Below are 19647 nucleotides of genomic sequence, written 5' to 3'. Positions count from 1 at the left end.
CTACGGGGAGGCTAACGGTAACGGTGCCGTTAGTTAACGTCAAAATGTTGTCATTTAAACGTTGTTAGTGAACGTTAGTGCGTCTTTTATCGGTCGATTAAACCTCCGCAGGTGAAGTGAGACCCCAAAAAACGAGACGCGGGCTTTTACCTGTCGTGAGGCGGGTTGACGGCCGCTTCCATCGGGCTGCGGGCGGAGTGTTATTACAATCCCAATTGTTTTCTCTTCCCACCGCTGTTGACGCTGCACTTCCACCGATACGCCACTGTGCAACTCCGCAGTGAAATGGCGCCTAAACGCTTCCGCTTGACCCTATATAAACCCACCACGTGGCAGCGACGCGTATTTCCTGTCACGTCCGCGGCGACTCTGCCCTCCTATTGGCTGCAGCCAGACGTCCGTCACACACGCCCAACGCCCCCTCGGCCCTGCTGCTCTGTACATCTTGTTCTCCGTCATGTATGGACACAATGGTGGCAGGCGCCGCACTGCGTTGAACTGCTTCATGTTTAGGATTTGCCTTCAAAGTATTCACAGTTACGGCTTTATTTTTTTAACCATCTGTGTGCAGCGAATGTGTTTTGTGTGCAGCTGGTTGCTGATGCAGGTCTGTATGCTGTATGCATTACATCAATGCATTACATTAATGCACCCACGTTCTTTTCTGCACCAGCTTTCTCCCCTAACTTATAAGTAACTTAATTCCTTCTGTGATTTGAATAATTGTATATTTTGTATATGTGTATATTTTTATCACCAACTGCAACAGGTGCACATTCCTCGTAGGCGTAAAAACCTAACTTGACAATAAACAAAAATTCTGATTCTGATTCTGATTCTTTGCCATATAAAACCCCTTCGGATTACCCAGGTGATAACTGTTTTTAATGTGCATTACTTATATATTAAAGGACGCACAGTTATTCTGGCCTGGAGTATATATGTGTGGGTTGAACATGCTTTTATGTGATATATATGCTTTTCAACCCAGCAACTACTGAGATTCTGTATTTAAAGCAACATACTTTCCACAAGCTGCCAACATGAGCCCCCCCCCCACACCCTCTTCAGCCATGCCTTAAAATGTTAGAACCAAAATAGCTTGAGCTGGAATCATTCATTTTCTTAAAGTCAGGGACTAATTCTGGGAATGGCTATCAAGAAGACCCTAAAGTAACTCAGTAGCATCTTTAATTAGACTCTTGCCTTCCAGTAAATGCCAACATCTATCAAACCCCATACTTTCAGTTTTTAACTCAAGCTCTCTGTTAGAAGTCTTAAAGGGTCTCCAGATAGCTCGCCTACCGAGTCCTCACTGCAGCGGCCGTGGGCTCAACTCTGACCTGTGGCCCTTTGCTGTGTGTCTTCCCCTCTTGTTCTTCCCCTTTCTTCTTTATCTTCAGCTGTCACTATCAGTTAAAGGCAATAAAAGCCCCCAAAAATATATATTTAACAAAAAAGGTAAGTCTCAAGCCCAAGCTGAGCCACGTCAATATTTTAGGACTTTTTATTGGCTGAGTAGTGCTCCTCATGGTAAACTGATTTTCACATAAAATTGGTATAGTGCCCCTTGAAGTGCAAGCTAAATCAAAAATAAGTTTAGAGTCATATGACAGATATTGAAATTCCAATTTTCCAATTTCTAAAAAACAACTCTTAAACTACCATCAATCACCTGCAAAAACTTACATTAATTGCAAGAATTAATAGTAGTAATAGTATTAATAATAGTGTTAGTAGGAGAAACGAGGAGCCCCGACTAAAAGCTTTGCTAAAGCCAAAAGTAAAGGAAAGTAGACAAAAAAAGAGAATTAATGAATTTACTTTAGAAACTGTGGGGAGAGACACAGACTACTAACAGGTTTAAACACTTTACATAAGCAAGGAATCATCATTACAGAGAAAAGTGCAATAAAAAATAAAGACAAATATGAAAAATATATATCACCAGAAAATTTAGACACACTCAATCTTAAATATTGCAATATGAAATACCTAAAATCCTTTTACATCTACATTTGCAAAGTGTATGAAGCAATAAACTCTCTTCAATATGATTTCCATTCCCAGATATTTGGCATATGGGAGCTGCCTAGTGCAAAGCAGGGTTGGGTGATATGATAATAAATACCATAAGATGATTAAAATTTATTGTAGAATTTGTATCATTATAAGCAATGTTGAACGTCACCTACTTCCAATGTGCGGAAGGCACAATTATAGGCATAAACCATAGCAACACTTGTACGGAGTGCAGTCTCACAATGAAGTTATTTTTTATAGTACAAGTATTGCTGAAGTTTTGAGCCTTTAAGTGTCCATATAGCGTTTTTCTTTCTGAGCCCCAGTGTCTTTTTTTAATTGTAAGCATGTGCCGTCTAGAGAAAACTTGCAGCACTCAGCGTCCTGTTTGCAGAGCGCTCTGACTTTTATGTGTGACAAGCGCTTCATCCCAGCACTCCCCAGAGCCCTGCAAACACTTTTCTGCCACAAAAAACACAATATGGACACAAACACTGAGTCTAAAGTTAATCAGCAACCTTCCAATAACTCAAGTGCTTCTCTGACTTGAGGGCAGCAACAGCCCGCACATATCAACGTACATCATTTTGCTTCCTCTTCTTTACGGTGAAAGCCCATGTTCTGCTTTCTCACCAGTTCAGCATAAAGACCGCCTTTCTCCAGCAGCTCGTCATGACTGCCCTCCTCCTTCACCGTCCTGTCACTGAGGACAACTATATGGTTGGCCTTCTCTATAACACTCATGTTGTTGGATATCAAGAGCACGGAGCAGTTGTTGGTTTGGTTTAACAAAGCTTGGTGGACCTGTTGGGTACAATCATGAATTTGTTACATGTGGAAAACACAAGTAATTAATGAGCAAAAAATAGAGAGACTCAACAATGATGTACCTGGTATTCGTTCTCTGTGTCCAAGTCACTGGTGGCGTTGTCCAGTATCAGGATTTTGGGACGTCTGATTAAAGCTCTGGCTATGGCAATACGCTGCTTCTGGCCTCCAGACACCTGGCCTCCCTTCTCTCCGGCATCTGTCACACAGAAGGACATACTGTTATTGTGTTTATGTACATCTTTGGGAAATGGAAAGTGTATTTTGCATTAGGCAAGACCACAAGGCCAAAGTGCTGTTGGTGAGAAGAGCACTTAATTAAAGTCATCTGCACTTGCACTACTGTCAGCAGGGTTTCTGCCGGGTTCACACAGTTAAATAAAAGTGTAGTAGGCAAGTATGATGAAAAAACAGTGTTTTTCAATACTTCCAAACAGTATGTAACAATAAAAAATCATATAGATTAAAGCAACGTGGCAGACAATGAATGGATGGATTATTGAAAATGATTAATGCATTTAAATACATTTATGTTTTTGCTAAAACTTGCTTATTAAGATAGTGAACGTCATAGTTACTGTAGCTAGCAGTAAAAATATTTAAGACTTTTAATACCTTTTAATGTCATTTATTTCAGGAAACCAAATTTTAGGCTTTTCCAGATCTGCAGATACCTTGGTCAGACAGCCTGAATTACTTAATTAAGTAGTAAAGCAGTTTTCCCATTACTAAGAAATGTACCATTGCAGGCATTCATTCTATAATTGTGCAAACATCTAAGAATTAAAATGAATTTAAAATATGTCCAGTGATTAACATAACCCTTGTGAAGAACTGCACTTTAAGATTCACTCTAATAGAAGCTGAGTTTGTGGTTCAGACCTGTGTTGTATTGATTTGACAGGTCCATGATGAACCCATGGGCACTCGCCAGCTCGGCAGCCCTGTACATCTCCTCATCAGAGGCATCCTCGTAGCCGTACTTGATGTTCTCCCGGACAGAGCGAGCAAACAGCACACAATCTTGGCTCACTACAGCAATCTATAAACAGACAGGATGAATGGTAAACGTCAGTGACTGCGTAACTGTCACAGCTAACTCTGAGAGTGGTTTACACAATGCAGCAAGCAAGTGTCCTCACAAAATTCCTGTGGTCAGTGTGTAAGTATTAGGTGAAAGATAAAACAGGAGCAAAGGAGTGAAATTGGAGAGACATTTGGAAGAATCTCAGTGGAAACTTTCAGTGAACTGTGATTCACCTTGCTTATATCATCGTTGTACATCTAAGGGACTTTCATTTCATCTAAATTTTATGGTCTCTGCTGCAGAATTCACTCATTGCCATTTTGAATTTTAGTCCATTTTTGCGGTACAATGACTTGATAAACCCCTTAGGGTATCAGTAGCTCACATACCCTGCTGTGGAATATGATCTCTTTTTTAATCTGTATGTCTAAATAAAGAGTACAGTAATTAAGCTTCTTCATTCCCAAAAAGCTCCTTGCAGTCTACTTTTACTTGAGTGATATAGGAATTTAAAGTTAACATTTACTGTTTTTCATGATGAATAATAGATCTCTCTACAACATAAATAAAAAAAATCTGATATTAACGTGAGCTTTCCTCTGTCGGTAGCAAAATAAAACTTATCAGGTTCACCTTAAGACTCATCTTTAGGCTTCCTATTATCGCAGTCACTGCAAGTCAAATTAGCTGACAATATCAGTTTAATGTTTTAAAGATTCCAATACCAAATGGAAAAAATGTCTTGTGGCACCCACCTTGTCATGTAGGTACTGGTCTTTGTAGCTTAGCAGTGGTTTCCCATCCAGTAGGATCTCCCCTGACTGGGGCTGGTAAAATCTCTCCAGCAGTTTGACACAGGTGGACTTCCCTGATCTGTTAAGCCCCACAAGGCCAGTGATTTTGCCTGGCTTTAGCTCCAAAGACACGTCCTGGTAGAAGAAAGGAATAGGGTGTATTGTTAAAGAATTGTATGCAATAAAATCATTTAAACTGCAAATAAATGCATAGGCAATAAACACACATACCTTGAGCACAAGCTTGTCTTCGTCTGTCTGGCCAGAATAGGAAAATGTAACATTTTTGAATTGAATGTGCCCCTTAAGATTTTCAGGTGCCAAACTGCCCTCTGGGGGAATTTTCGGTTTGCGATCCAAGTATTCAAAGATCTTCTCAGAGGCACCGATTGCCTTCTTCACCTCTGGGTAGTAACGCATGACAGCCTGGAAGAGAGGTGGTAGAATGAGGCACTTGTAATTCTGCAGTCGGGGAAACATACTTGCTTCATTAAAGCTAATTCCCTTTATCTTGGTCGGTGGCTCACCTCAACAGCAGAGGCAAACTGCAGCTCATAGAGGACGAATGACACCAGGTCTCCACTGCTAACTGCCCCCCTGGTCACGAGAGTCCCTCCATAGTACAGAATACATACCTTCAGGGCCAATGTGGTCATCTGGGAGAACATAAACAATGATTTACACATTAAAGGAATTGTGTTAAATAATATTAAAACTGATTCCCAGCACTTAAATGAACACACAGTTTTGGTTTTCTCCTTATATAATTCAGGTGTTTGACTTGAGGTCTGTTAGCATTTAGCTGTAGTAGCTCTGCTAGGCACCATCCTGTTGCCCAAATTTAAAATCATTTACATTTCTGGCTGTATATTATTTTCTGAATGTATTTTATTACATTTTCTGGAAGTAAATAACTGAAATGGCAGAGAGTGACAAACACATCTTCAGGCTTTAAAATGTCCTGCCAGCACCCGTTCAGGTCACATTGCAGACACAAGCACATTTTGCTAGATTCTCTAGGTTAACCCCCCTTGTCTCATGCTCACAGACATATGCTAAGAAATCATTGCATGCTTTATAACCCAGATCAGTATTCAACTCACGCTGTTAGCCCAAGTAGAGGCTGCATAGGCTGCTGCTTCCTTTTTATTAAGGGCGTAAGTATCGTCCAGCCGCTGTCTGTATCTCTCTGTCTCACCCTCCTCATTGGCAAAACTCCTCACTGTTTTCATGCAGGAGAAGGTCTCTGTGGCCACCTGGTTGGCCTTAGCCAGTGACTCCTGAACCTTTGCAGCAATAGTCTGAAACATGGATAAAAAATGTGGGTCACTTTGAGCAACCCCTTTCACATTACATATTTGTCTTTTTGACATTTAAGGAACCCCTCTTTACCTGGTGGAAGTGTCCAGTGAGCTCAGGTATGACCCAGATGATGGGCAGTCCCATGCAAGTGAGCAGGGACATTTTCCAAGACTGGCTCACCATGAAAAATATGAGGAACGCAAAACGTGCCGTGTACCACATCAGAAGACTCAGTTTCTCACTCAGCGCCTCACTCATGTCATTGGTGTCCGTGGTCATGCGGGACACCAGTTCACCTGAGAAAAGAATTTGAAGTTTATCCAGTGCAAGAAAGTGCAAGACAGAATAGGATTAGGATGTATTCATGATGACGTCCTGTATACAGTATTCTTTCCTTTATTTTCTGTTGAGTCAGTTGTATGTACATTATACTGTACATGTGATTTACCTGTCGTAATGGCATCAAAGAAAGCAATCTCCTGTTTCACCACAGCCTGGAAGACGGATCCCTGCACTGCAGTGTGTATGCGGCTCATGGTGACGTTGTACATGAGGTCACATATAAACTCAAGCACAGCACTGAAATATACAAAAGAGGACACATTACAGGATAAACTATCACTTTATGGATACTATTACATTATCACTTCTACTTTAAAATGGAAAAAAATATTCTTTTCATTATAAGTACTTTTATGAAATTGAACAGTTTCAATTGTGTACAAACAATTTAAATACATTAAAGCTAAATTAATTTTAGCTTCAAAAAATTATGACCTGAAACATTTCCCTCTACTTATAAAGAAGTGATGATTTGAGATGAGATTTTTGAAGACTCTGAGCTTAACAGATTCAGGTATTATACAAACTTATAAGCGGTACTGCTTTAACTACTTTGTTACTTACCTGGCAGCAGTCAGTAGCGTCATAACTGTGATGGCCTCTGTAAATGCATCAGGTGCTTCTTCATTTATGATCCAGTCAGCCACACGACCAGTGTACTGAGGAATAGCCATCTCACCTGAGGTAAGAAGTTCACATTATCACAATATGGATCTTTGGGGAGGCAACACTGTCTAACAGATGTTAGATAGCCCTAAACAGTCAGTCGAGTGGAGGCATAACTGACTGTTGATGGGAAGCCATTTAGTCTTTTACAGATGCTCATTTGCCTACGAGTCTTTCCGAGCTTCAGAGAGCTTCACAATCTTACCAAACACAGTAGGAATAGCAAGATATATCTCCAAAGCTTTGGGGTTAGGTCTAAGGTGTTGTCTCACTTACCATAAGAGGAGAGAACCACGAGACACAGCACAGCAACAAAGCGGCAGGAATAGGGCCGCATGTATTCGATCAGTCTCTTTAGAGGGGTAATAGTGTCCTCTTTGGGCTTCTTGGACGGTGCCCTTGTCAACAGAGATGAGATGTATCGACCCCAGGAGAGCAAAAGAGATGACACATATCGGCTCCAGTAGAGCCACGCCACCACCGTCACAACATAACCCTGAAACACCTGCAAAACAAATGACAGGTTTTTAAACAACAAATCCAGAAAAATATCACATGAAATAAATAATTCAAGGCTTCTGGTGATTCTCACTAATTTTAAAATGGTGGCTTTCTTCTTCTCTTCAGACTGGTTTGGTTTTGGTTTCAGTCTGCCTACTTTAGCCACATCAGTATTTTGATGGCATCCATGTTTGTTTATCATTTCTTATCTAAGTTTAGTTTTCAGACAGATAACATTTGGGTACTGAACTTCTTAGCAGCTGAACTGGGATTCAAGCCTTTCACACAACAGTGCAACAATGCATCATGGGCACTGCTCTAGATCTGTCACCCCCAGTAACATACTAACATACCTAAAAAGGTGTTAAGAAAAGTGTGTGCTACCGTATCGATGTGATCCATCCTGCAACTAACCATGGTTTCAAACACAACAGCATAACAGCGAGCAAAACACAGCCACCCACCCTTTCCCAGGAGTGCCACCCCCACAGTTCCTCCATGATGGACTTCCCTAGCGCCCAGAGAAGAGTGATGTACACCGGGAAGTGGAAGCACAGGACCCCTAAGCTCTGTAGCCCCTTGAAGCTGCTCATCCACGGCAGGCTTCCAGGGTAGGTGAGGGTGAGGACGGCAAGGAGGCAAGCCCTGGTCAACCCTCCTCCCCACAGCGTGACGAACGGATGGGAGATGAAGAGAGGTGAGAGCTGGGCCAGGCGGATGGCGTGCACCACGCACACATCCAGGCACACGAAGGACAGAGGGAAGAAGTAGCTCATTTTCTGCATAATGCACAAGTTCTGCAAAAACAAATGACAATTTAAGAATTTAAGGCGACACACAGTCAGGTTTTATTGGTGGGCATGGTGGAGTATAAGTACATTAACTCAAGTACTGTGCTTAAGTATAATATTTGTCATACTTCACTTGTAGCTTGTTTACTTGAGTATTTACATTTTATGCTACTTTATACTTTTACCCCATTAGATTTTAGAGGTAAATGCTGTACTGTTACTCCACTACAGTTAACTAACACTCCCATTTCTTACACTTTTCGCATTAAAATACATGAAATAGATATGATTCAGTGCAATACTACTAATCTACATAGTATACAAAGCACTAAAAATTGGCTCAACATCAGCAATAAATCAGCAATAAATAATCTATACCACCTTAACACTGTGAAAGGAACTATTTAGTACTTTTACTTCCTCCACCACTGCTGGTGGGACTAACAGAAGACTACAAAACAGAAAACATGGACATTATCTACTTGTGGGCAGAAACATGTAGAATACATAGCTGAATATTTCGCCTATTTATGCCTGTTGTAGCTGTATAAACCAGACTTATACTTATATAATTTGCATTTACATGCCCTTCTTCGTTGACAAAGGTGAGTTTACTTTCAGTTTGCTGCAGGCGGCTTTCTGCATTACTTTCGTTTTCATCTACGTCTGCTGATTTCTTTTAAACAGACACCCACCCATGATAAACCCACCCAGAGACACACAAACAGGAATGAGCAAAACACTCAAAAATGCAATATTCCTACGAGCATTATGTCAGAATATTATGTTACAGTACAGTAAAACTAGCCCAGTTTAGCTGCTAGTATCAGTTCACAATCCAACTTACATTCCCTTTGGACGAGCCGAGTTTTTTGTGGCAAATGTTTTATATTCGTCTGAGAACTTGAAACCAAAACGATATTTTACCTTTTACCAAACTAAACAGTGTTAATTAACGATTCCCCACCGGCTGCCTGTTCAGTCGTCGACCGAGCTGGTGAGTGTCGAACCGAAACCGAAACTATTCAAATTGTTTTTGTTTTTTTTTACAACGGAAAGTCCCTTCAAACGTTATTGTCTGCCACGGTGGCGGACGAGGACTAGCGAGCAATAAAAACAAACCTTGCTTTAAGTAGCATCGTATTTATTTTAATTCACTTCTGTAAAACACAACGCTGATGTAAGTTGCATGTTCACACAGTACAGTGGTTATATAATACGTCTGGAGTGTGAGACTGAACCACTTCCAAACAGTCAAACAGCGACACCGTGTGACAAAACGCTGGAACTGCCACAGCTTGTCAGCCCTGGACTAACCACATTTATTCATGTGAATGAATCTAATTCAGTTTAAAACAGTATTTGAGTCATTTTTAACCCACAAAATGTAGATTTTAATTAATTTGGCAATAATGTTTCAATTTTTAACAGCAGCATTGATGTGTTTCATTATATAATATAATTCAGTTGAGTTTATGAATTACTATTTTCTTTAAGGATGTCACGTACACACCATCCAGTTGCATTTTTATTGGATTAAGTTGTCTTTTTGTTTTATTATACTTAAGTTTTTATGATCTTTATGCTGCATTGTTGCAAAAAAGAAGATTTTTTTTATCTTTTAGACCAAGATTAGTTTATTTATTCATTGCAATCCTCCATTTTTTTCTTACTTTGTGTTTATTTATATGTAAATGTATAAAATAAATAATTTAACCTTTTGATATTTATTTTGTCTTTCATGAAAACAGGTTTATTGAATTATATATACAGATGGCTAGTTTTATTTCTATTGCCTTGTATTGTATTGATTGTTGCTGTTAAACTTGCTTGTTTTCCTTCTGCATTTGTTTTGTTAAAGGTTTTATAAAGTTGTATTTGTCTGTCTGTGTATGTAAAAAGAACATTTTTCAAGGTTTTTGGGCCAAACCATAATTCATCGAGATGTAAAATCAGTAATAGGTTATGATGGCTATACAGTGTAGCTTAGTAAAGTAAGTATTATATTTTTACTTTTGGACCCAAAACAGGGCCCTATGATCCCTCTGTTGTGTATGCCCTGTAGGTCTTTTGACATGTCACAGGGAAAAAAGTATTTTTTTGCTTACCGTTGTTGCCCTTGACAGTGTTTGGCACCAGGGCAGTGGCCTGCTTTGCCTGGTTGGTGTTGTGTTGCCACCAAGACAACTGAGCTGAAACTTTGAACTCCCCAATAGCTTCCTTCCTTCCCCCTGCTTTCATGTTAGAAGGATGTGATGAGTAAAGCTATAAATGTTCTTACCATTTTAAGCCTGTTTCAAAGCCTCTATAAATCAGTCACACTTAATATATGTTTCCTTTTATGTATATTTCTGAAAATACAATATCCATTTCTTGACAGATTCATTGTCAAAGGGAAGCCTATTTTATTTATATAGCCTTTTTTTGGTGCCCAGTACTTCATTTTATTAATATTAGTGTTGTACTTGGATGCCATGGAGCTAATTTAACTATTTTGAATGTAAAACAGTAACTCCATCATTAATTGCACTAGAGTAAAAAAATAACAATATTGCTCTCTGAGATGTGGTGGTGTAGAAGTATAAAGTAGCATACTCAAAAATACTCAAGCAAAGTATAAGTACTTCAGATTTGTACTGAGTAAATATTTAGTTCTTTGGTGTGTGATACGTTTACAATGCATTATTACAGATAGTAATAATGCATCCTTTTTGGTCTGAGACCTTGTGCTTCTTTCCTGCTCCATTATTCACGTCACGACCACCCAGATTTCTAATGTGACCCCTTGGAGGGGGCCTGACCCCTATGTTTGAAACCGCTGGACTAAAATAGTTCAAACTAGCTCCACCTTGACCAGCTAAAACAGTAAAATATTGCAATATGAATGCATCAGTATTAACAATCTTATTATATAATATATTATAATGTGTTTTCTGCATAACAAGTACTTTTCCTTTAAACATTTTGAGAATATTTTGCTGATTATATTTATGTACTTTTACTTATGTAGGAATTTGAAGGCAGGACTTTTACTTGTAATTAATTAATATGTTTACTTAAGTAAATCTGCAGACTGTTGAGGTGGATTTCTGCCACCGCTGCTGATAACAATATAACACTGACAACAGCGACACAAAGTTGTTTTACTTTTTATGCTTTTTTGACACTTGACACTTTCATATCTTTACTCAAGTACTGTACTTTTGTATAAATTTGAGGTCCTTGTACTTTATAGTGCAACTTTATAAGCTGCTCCACTTCACCTCAGAGACTAATATTGCACTTTATACTCCACTTATTTTTCATATTACAAATTCCACACTCTCCCTGTTCAGTGAAAAACATGTATTTCCAAATGTGGTATTTTTGAATGGTTCTGATAGACTGAAGGATTAAGAGCAAATTCTCCTGCTTCTTAGGCTAAATAAACTTTTTTTTAAATCCCTTGGATTAGCTGGAAAATGCATTATCACAAAGCTCAAAACAGGGCTGTTTTTTCTGAGCTCATAAAAAAGTTTAACATATGATGATCTATAATATGATGCATTAAACTACCAGTGTATAAAGTAGTTCAAATCAGCTCAAATTTAAACATCTACAGTGGTAAAATGCAACACGCACATTAATGCATCAGTAATATTAATCCAAAAACCATCCTAGATAACAGTGAAACACAGACAGGGACCATTTTCCTGCACAATGAGTACTTGTAGGTCTACTCTGCTGATACTGATAAGTAAGGGACTTTTACATGTAGTGGAGTATTATCACAATCTTATTTAGCTACTTTTACTTGAGGAAGGTATTTGAATACGTCCTCCACCACTGTGTGACAGCGACTTCTTTCCCACCTTCTATCTATTTACCCTTTAATGAACGAGAGGACCTGAACTTGTTAAATCTCTACCACGATCGGGCCAGTGCGCATGCTCAGAAATGGCAGCTGCCAGTGGGAAGCTCCTCACATCAGCCAGTTAAGATATTATTCGGAATAAAAAAAACCCGAGCTAACTGAGCTGGCAGATGTTGTGTCTCGCTGTCAGAGCCGTGATGGAGTAAACAACCGGCACCGGGGGGGGACAAACTTGAGATCTGATCTGGATGGAACCGACGGGTCTACGAGACGTTTTCAAATGTATAACACTATGTAAGCAAAGCCGACGATACGTGTCATTTCTAATGGGGGTTTGTGGCGGTTTAGTCTAAAGTTACCGAAATACCTGATGTGAGAAGAGTTACAGCGGTTTTCACTCACCTTTTCGATGAACGTCAGGCCGTGCAACGCCTACTGCTTACGTAATCTACAAAAACATCTGGATTTAGACACATGGCTTTGTTGTCTACAGGCGAAATGTGGTTGGAGGGTGTTTTTAGTTTGGTTTAAAGGTCTGAATGGACAAACAGGCTGAATGATAATCACAGAATGTGTATTATTGTTCTTGTTTTCTTTCTTGATGCAACAACAATCTTTGTTTCTTGTGTGTTTTTAGCCATTGCAGCAATGGAGGATATTGGTCTCCATCCCAAACCCACCAATGACCCCCCTGTTCACAGACCCACAGTCACTGAGACTTTTGGGCTGCACCACATCCCACCAGGTGTGTGTGAGCTCAGTGTCTGACTCTGATGCTCTATTAGAAGAAGCACAGCAGTCACTGACGTGTGTGTGTGTGTGCTGTTTTATCCAGACCATCTGCACGTCACTGATGCAAACAGAAAGTCTGATGGACCGTCCAAAAAAAGATCCCACTCGGTGATGACTGCACAGCCACAGATGATTGCCCAGTTTCCCTCACAGAACGCAGGTCCTCTGGGTGTCGACGGTGGTAAGTAACAGTGTGGATTTAACAGCTGCACCCACATTTTGACAGGGTTTTATAGTCTGTAAAAGAATGCTGATTTGATGCCGTTTTAGCTGTCAGGTGGCATTTATCTGTTGTGAACGGATGCAGAATTGTATGCACATTATCCACATAAATGAATTTACATAATACGATCTTTGTATGTTCAGATATCTGTTATTATTCTGGATGTGGATACTCAAGGATGCCCATTTTGATTTGACTTTTTAAGAAAAAGGTAAACTACACAGATTGTGATGAAACATGTACCAATGACACAATAACTGGGATACATATTGTATATGTATAATAACTATACATTTTTATTAGATACATTAAGTGCGATTTATAAACAGGGCTAGCAAGTGGAGCTTTATTGCAATGACTAGGTTTCAAGATGTGTAGGTTCAAATTCTCCACGTGTACAACACATTTTTTTATTCAAACCAGAAGAAAACAAAAGATTGACAAAAAAAATAGTCATTCATCATTTTTAGTCCGTATGTTTTGTCAAAGTTTAGGCAAAACTGGTGTCATTCCTGCAGGCTGTTGCAGTTCTTAACCAGAACTAGGAATAACACATCAATCTTGTGTTTGATTAATCAAGCCTGTGTATTTCGGACAACTGCTTCCGATAATTAATCAAATTTTGTATGTTTTTCCAGCATTCCTTAACACAGCTGCTAAAAATGGAAACACTAATCTGGAAAAGGCAGGGGCTGGCAGAAAAAAACCCAAAGCCAAACTCGGAGATCCATCAAAGTGGAAGCAAAACAAGCAGAAACAGCTGAGGATGGAGGGTAAAGCGTACCAAAGCAAACGCAAAAGAGATGGCGAGATTGTGACAAAACAGCCAAGAGCAGTGGGACCCAGGTGCACCTCGAATGCCTGCAAAAAGGCATCAAACAGGCTTTGTAATGAAATCAATGAAGATACCAGAAAGAAGGTTTTTGACGATTTCTGGCAGCACATGAACTGGGCTCAGAGAAAACAATACGTAGCAGGACAGGTTGACTGCGACCCCGTGGAGAGATCTCGGGCGGTGGGGTCACAGTCGAGGAGATCGGTTTCACTCCGTTATCACTTAATGGTGGATGGCAAAAGGAAACAAGTGTGTAAAAACATGTTCCTGTCCACTCTGGGGATAGGAGAGTGGTCTGTGCTCAACTGGGCACAGAAACGAGCAACACAGAAGCCTGAATCAAATGAGAACAAATTAGAAAAGAGGCAGGTTGTCCCCCAGGGCCCACAGCAGAACCCTACTTCTTCTGCAGTCAGTAATATCGCGGAGGTTAACCAGGGTGAGTGGTCTTTTTGTTTTGTCTTTACTCTTTTTCATCTACTTACTTAACATAGTTGTAGTGCTGAAACAATTGGTTCATGTATCGATTGGTCAACTGACACATGGTAAGTGATAGTCAACTAATTGTTTATCATTCAAAACTGCCAAACATTTGTTGGTTCAAGCTGCTTAAATATGAGGACATAGGCCATGGGGTCATATATCATTGTTAATTGATTGCCTTAAGATTAATATCTGCTGGTTGTATTCTGTAAATACATTTTTTTTTATTTAATTGGAAAAATAATCAACAAATTAACTGAGGATGAAAATGAATGTTAGTTGCAGCCCTAATTGCACTAATGTAATAATGTTAACATTAAATTAATTACCATTATTTTCCATTTTCTAGCAAAAGCCTATAGTTTTACAATTAAATGTATCACAGCAATACCTCATACATGTTAGTGACATTTTACTGTTTTTTGCAGAACAAGTGAATGCCACTGACAAAGACAAGAACAGGGCACAAGAACCAGAGGGGCCGTCCAGAAAGAAATCCAGAGTTGCCAAGCCGCTAACATGGAAGCAAAATCGACAAAAGCAACTTAGGATGGAGGGCAAACCGTACATCAGCAAACGAAAGAAAGACGGCACAACCATAACAAAAGCTCAGAGGGCAATCGGACCGAGGTGCACATCCAGTGCTTGCAAAAGGGCATCCAACCGCTTCTGTGCTGACTTCAGTGAAGAAACAAGGAACAAGCTGTTTACTAGTTTCTGGCAGTGTATGAACTGGCCTCAGAGAAAGATCTATGTGGCGGGATTAGTCGACTGCGACCCGGTGGAAAGAACCCGAGCACCATGGACTCAGTCGAGAAGATCAGTCTCGATGCGGTATCATTTGTTAGCTGACGGTGACAGAAAACAAGTGTGCAAAAAAATGTTCCTCTCCACTTTGGGGATTGGAGAGTGGTCAGTGCTTAACTGGGCACAAAATGTATCCGAGCAGGACAATTCAGAGGAAAACACCAAGAAGAAAACGCAGAGGAAGTCCCGTAAAGCTTCAGAGCATGTTGTCCTGAAGGAGTTCCTCGAGAGTTTACCCAAAGTGCCCTCATACTGCTGCGGGACATCCATCTCCAAGCTGTATCTGGAGCCAGTCTTCTCAAACATGTCCGAGGTGTACAGGCACTACTACAACCACTGCTTAGAGAAGATGACGACGCCGCTCTCTCGGCAGGTTTTCTGTGCTGTATTTAAAAAGATGGATTTGGGATTGTGCGACCCCAAAAAGGATCAGGGGTGTTCTTTTGGTGCGACAGGAAATTTATTTAATGAGCTTTGGGAGGAATACTGCATGGAACGGGGAGCTCCGGGGCCACAGCAAGAGAAAGCCAGTAACCAGTAGAAAGGGATTAAGGACAAAAAGGACAAGCTGTGTGTTACTCCATGATCATGATCATATAAATGTTGAGTTTAACTCTAAGACTTTGCCACCATGACTGTACTTAATGATCTCATGTTTCATTAAATCCTGTAGACTGCTTCTTCCAGGCTCACACTATCTGAAGCAATCCAGTAGTCTTCATGCAGATGCACAGTTGCACATTAGAATTATATAAGTACTACACTCATTTTGTTTTTGTGATGCAGAAGACTGTGCTTAAAATGTAAGGTATTTGGAGATAATTTGTCAACAGTGAGTTCAAGACTAAAGCAAATCATTTGTCTTAATATGTGTATGAAAAAAAACCTAAAACATTTATCTGTTCATCTACTGCTTGGAATTTGTGAAAGGTCAAAGTCAAATGCCCGTAAAGGATTCACAACACTGCAGACTGCTCAAGTTCTTATTTATTTCACTCTGTGCTTGGGAACAAGCCATTTGGGCCCAAAATGTTTCTGTTTTCTGTTCTGAATTAAATAAGAACAAATAACAGAAACAGTTTCCAGACTACTCTCAGCAGAGCACTCACAGTCAAGTGTTTTTGGACGTGGTCGCTGGACAAAGCCAATGTTTGTGTGTGTGTGTGTGTGTGTGTGTGTGTGTGTTACTACACTTATTTGTAAAGGTCAAATTCAACCCACGCCATCCACTCACACCCTGTAGCTTTTACACATTGAAATAACGGCTCTTCTAACAGCTCACTTTTCTAACAGCTCACTTTTTTTTTTTTTTCAAGTTTAGACACAAGAGCTACAAATATGCACGCACACACACACACACACACACATATGCATGCACATACGGTCATCACCCTCCTATTCTTCTCCACACAGTGGCAGGAAGTTGTCCAGATATCCGCAGGGCCTCTAAAAAAAAGAGCGAGTGAACAAAGTGGGCTGGGTGGTGGTATTGGAAGGTGTTGGCGGCGGCGGTGATGGAATTGAGCTACTTCACTCAGAGTTAACTGTTCGTTGTGAACAGCAGGACTCTACAGAGCTACAGATTTACAGCGGTGTATAACGCTGTGAGTCACAGCTGAGCTTCTGGAGATCATAGGCCGCTGGACTGGGCTGCTGATCCTTCTGAGCAGAGAAGAAGCGGCCCCGCAGCTGGTGACCTAAACAACCTGAAGATGTTGGCTCTGAGGACGTTTGTTCTGCTGGGAATGAGCTGGACATGTCAAGGTGAGTTAGCCACCCTATTCTCTCTTTTTATCTTTCTTTTGTACATACATGAAACATGGTATGTCCAGCTGTAGGTTGTAGAAATTAAAGTTTAATCTGAAAACCAGATGGAAAAAGTGGCATCTGTCTTATCTTATTATCACTATTTTTTGTAGCTTAAGCCCATGTGATTTAGAATTAGATTTGTCCAGACTGTATTTGTCAGATAACGATACAGAACTTTATGTAAAACCTTTTCTCCAAGTGCATCATGTTGAAATATTTTGGAATAGATGTATTGTTGTTTTTTTGTCAGTGTTGATATGGATTTAACCTTATATAATATTCTGTTTTGTACAAAGTTAATACAAAAAAGTATCGCAGTGTCATTTCAACACTCATTCACACTGTTTTAATATTTATATTCCTTACATTTATATTTACATGAACATAAGGGCTTATATTTGTATTCCTCCTGTGGCAGGAAGGCTCTTTTTGCTGATCAAGTGATACAAAAGTGTTCAACACTTAACATGTCTAATTTCAGCTCTATTGTTCATGCTTTTTTTCTGCTATGATTTTATGGTCCCGCACACACCTGCTAAGCCCATTGTCCAACTCCATCACATTCCTCATTGCCACAGTGATGACCTTCGACCTTTATCAAGGACCAGCCCACTCCATTTCCTGTTGCTATTCGCTTCTCGTGGAAACTTCCTGTTTATGTCGGGCCCGTTTCCTGTTCCCTTTAACGGTCCGTATCAGGGCCAACCTTTCATGGCTTGACCTGCATTGTTATGAATAGTTGCTAATGCTCTGAAACAATGAGTGGTTTGAATATGTGGGTGAGTTGGTCCTGCGATAAAACACTTAATGAAAACAGACCTAATAATTGAATACATATTTTGAGTGAATAAGATTGCATTTATTTTCCAAGTGTGCAATTTCGTGAATGTGGAAGTGATCGCAGTGCTGATAAAATTCACCTGCAGTTCAAATGGAGAAGACATACATCGGTATCGTTTCTACGAATACACCATTATTACATTTTAACCACAAAAACTGTTACAGGAAGATTTATGTGGAACATTGTGCACAATTTCCACTTGTTTTGGACTAATCTGTGTTTTTCTCCACAGCTGCATCTGGTGATCCGTGGGGCCAGTGTCCAGTCATCAGAAAGTGTAAGGACAAATTTGGAGACGGATCATGTGACAAAGAGTGTATGGAGCCAGAGTGCCTCAGAGACGGCTTCGACTGCCTGAAGAACAGGGGCCAGTGCAAGTAAAACACTTTTGTTGTCATTTTCATCATCATAGAACCATAAAAATGTTTTCAGCCTAATAGTGAAAGTTGTGAATGACAACATTTCATGTTTCCATTGGTTTATTTGTGCTGGTAAATTGTAATATGCTGGTTTATGAGTTGTTTCTATATATTATATTCTTTTCTCTTTTGTATTAATATTTGAAACTCAGCCAAAAAAAAAACAAAAACAGGCAACATGTGGACTCTGAATTGTGATTGTACTCATTGATGAGATGAATTCATTATTTTTCAATGTCATTAATCAGTACACTTGTGTAAAGAAGAATTAGATAATGAAATACTACAAGTTATCTTTGGTACCAAGGAGTCGGCAACATAATAATATCTATAAAAGTGCAATAAACAATTAAAACAATTAAAAACCATATGAAACACAATATTAAAATCACATTGTTGATTGGAAACTGTGCGAGAAAAGAGTACTAGTGAACTGTCCATAAAGTGAACTAATAGCAGTATGAAAGAAACAGCAGTAATAATAATGATGGAGTTTGACAACTAAATACCACATCCCATTGTCTTTGTTGAAAGCTCTGGACAAAAAAAGCTAGTAAATTGACCTTAAATTAAGATTTTTTTGTCAAATCTCGTATTCTGTCTCTTTATTTACGCCTCATCATCCCTTCCCATCATGGCTCTCAGTCCAGGCCACATCCAGTACTGCCGTGATCACTACGCCAACTCACACTGCGAGCAGGGATGCGACAGCGCCTCCTGTGGATGGGACGGCAGCGACTGCTTCACACACCAGAGTCGCATGTGGGCCAAAGGCACGCTGGTCGTTCACACCAGAAATCCACTACAACGTGGCACCTTCTCCAACAGCTCCCTGCTCTGGGCGCTCAGCGTCCTCCTCCAGTCGCCACTCAAACTAAGAGGCTCTGCCCCCCTCGCCATCAACAGGAAGCTGTTTGACTTTGATCCACAACAGCTTGCCAACCTGCTGACACAGGCACCACCAGCTGACTCAGATGGGTAGGTGCTGAGTGAAATATCAAAAAAGTGAGTGAAGTTATGTTTTCTTTAACCAGTCCCCTGGAGGTTGGAAACTTCTTTTGCGAGGCAAACCTGCAGCATAAAAGTGCAATACAAAATCAGACAATGGATAAAGCAATACTAAAGACATATAATAATACAAAAATATGTTTACAGTTAGAAGAGACAACAATGGAATTAACAATGGAGTCATTTAACATCGATCTTGAATTCTGCATTAGGGAGAGACAGCAGATACTGCACGTGTCTTGTGATCTGAGATAATCATTCCAAATTAACTATGATGGAAGTTGAATCTATCTATCTATCTATC

The 19647-nt window shown here is 39.9% G+C and overlaps 4 protein-coding genes across 7 annotated transcripts in view; 2 read left to right on the top strand and 2 right to left on the bottom strand.

Annotated features, from left to right (window-relative positions):
* The window catches only part of brd2b (bromodomain containing 2b), a 10972-nt gene extending 10682 nt beyond the window's left edge, over positions 1 to 290 (bottom strand). For both annotated transcript variants that reach the window (XM_035672732.1, XM_035672733.1), the window contains exon 1: positions 151 to 290. In XM_035672732.1, coding sequence (XP_035528625.1) covers positions 151 to 182 — 32 coding nt within the window. In that variant the 5' untranslated portion in view covers positions 183 to 290. The remainder of the gene's footprint in view (positions 1 to 150) is intronic.
* Positions 291 to 1806: 1516 nt separating this feature from the next.
* tap1 (transporter 1, ATP-binding cassette, sub-family B (MDR/TAP)) lies at positions 1807 to 9487 on the bottom strand. Of its 3 annotated transcripts, none has more exons than XM_035672994.1 (13): positions 9121 to 9347; positions 7947 to 8279; positions 7258 to 7486; positions 6880 to 6994; positions 6422 to 6552; positions 6064 to 6269; positions 5775 to 5972; positions 5199 to 5327; positions 4903 to 5097; positions 4633 to 4806; positions 3733 to 3892; positions 2913 to 3049; positions 1807 to 2826 (listed from the first exon to the last, which is right to left on the bottom strand). In XM_035672994.1, exons 2-13 carry the CDS (start codon positions 8265 to 8267, stop codon positions 2605 to 2607), a joined length of 2217 nt encoding a protein of 738 aa, XP_035528887.1. In that variant the 5' UTR covers positions 8268 to 8279; positions 9121 to 9347; the 3' UTR covers positions 1807 to 2604. The 3 variants fall into 3 exon arrangements, with proteins under 3 accessions (XP_035528887.1, XP_035528889.1, XP_035528888.1); XM_035672996.1 differs by lacking the exon at positions 9121 to 9347 and adding an exon at positions 9396 to 9487 and having other exon boundaries at positions 2605 to 2826; XM_035672995.1 differs by having other exon boundaries at positions 2605 to 2826; positions 9201 to 9344.
* A 2724-nt stretch (positions 9488 to 12211) lies between these two features.
* Positions 12212 to 16290, top strand: LOC118335403. Its single transcript, XM_035671662.1, has 5 exons — positions 12212 to 12420; positions 12764 to 12871; positions 12962 to 13099; positions 13780 to 14415; positions 14888 to 16290. The coding sequence occupies exons 1-5, from the start codon at positions 12375 to 12377 to the stop codon at positions 15805 to 15807; spliced, it is 1848 nt and encodes a 615-aa protein (XP_035527555.1). The 5' UTR covers positions 12212 to 12374; the 3' UTR covers positions 15808 to 16290.
* Positions 16291 to 16732: 442 nt separating this feature from the next.
* notchl (notch receptor, like) overlaps positions 16733 to 19647 on the top strand; it is an 11663-nt gene continuing 8748 nt past the window's right edge. The window contains exons 1-3 of the mRNA XM_035672784.1: positions 16733 to 17030; positions 18149 to 18293; positions 18981 to 19313. Of these exons, the coding sequence (XP_035528677.1) occupies positions 16979 to 17030; positions 18149 to 18293; positions 18981 to 19313 (530 nt within the window). The 5' untranslated portion in view covers positions 16733 to 16978. The remainder of the gene's footprint in view (positions 17031 to 18148; positions 18294 to 18980; positions 19314 to 19647) is intronic.

This window comes from Morone saxatilis, unplaced genomic scaffold (genome assembly GCF_004916995.1).
Source record: "Morone saxatilis isolate NCDOM2014 unplaced genomic scaffold, NCSU_SB_2.0 Contig24, whole genome shotgun sequence".
NCBI classification, from domain to species: Eukaryota; Metazoa; Chordata; class Actinopteri; family Moronidae; genus Morone; species Morone saxatilis.
This window is presented reverse-complemented; position numbering and strand designations above follow the sequence as displayed.

Excerpts from the sequence above, each read along its gene's own strand:
- tap1 (XM_035672996.1), bottom strand. The coding sequence starts at position 8,267 with ATGCAGAAAATGAGCTACTTCTTCCCTCTGTCCTTCGTGTGCCTGGAT. Across the intron at positions 6,995-7,257 it reads CGTGGTTCTCTCCTCTTATG|GTGAGATGGCTATTCCTCAG; the intron begins GTAAGTGAGACA and ends TTCTTACCTCAG. Across the intron at positions 3,050-3,732 it reads GTCAAATCAATACAACACAG|ATGCCGGAGAGAAGGGAGGC; the intron begins GTCTGAACCACA and ends TCTGTGTGACAG.
- LOC118335403 (XM_035671662.1), top strand. The coding sequence starts at position 12,375 with ATGGAACCGACGGGTCTACGAGACGTTTTCAAATGTATAACACTAT. Across the intron at positions 13,100-13,779 it reads TCCTCTGGGTGTCGACGGTG|CATTCCTTAACACAGCTGCT; the intron begins GTAAGTAACAGT and ends ATGTTTTTCCAG. Across the intron at positions 14,416-14,887 it reads TATCGCGGAGGTTAACCAGG|AACAAGTGAATGCCACTGAC; the intron begins GTGAGTGGTCTT and ends TGTTTTTTGCAG.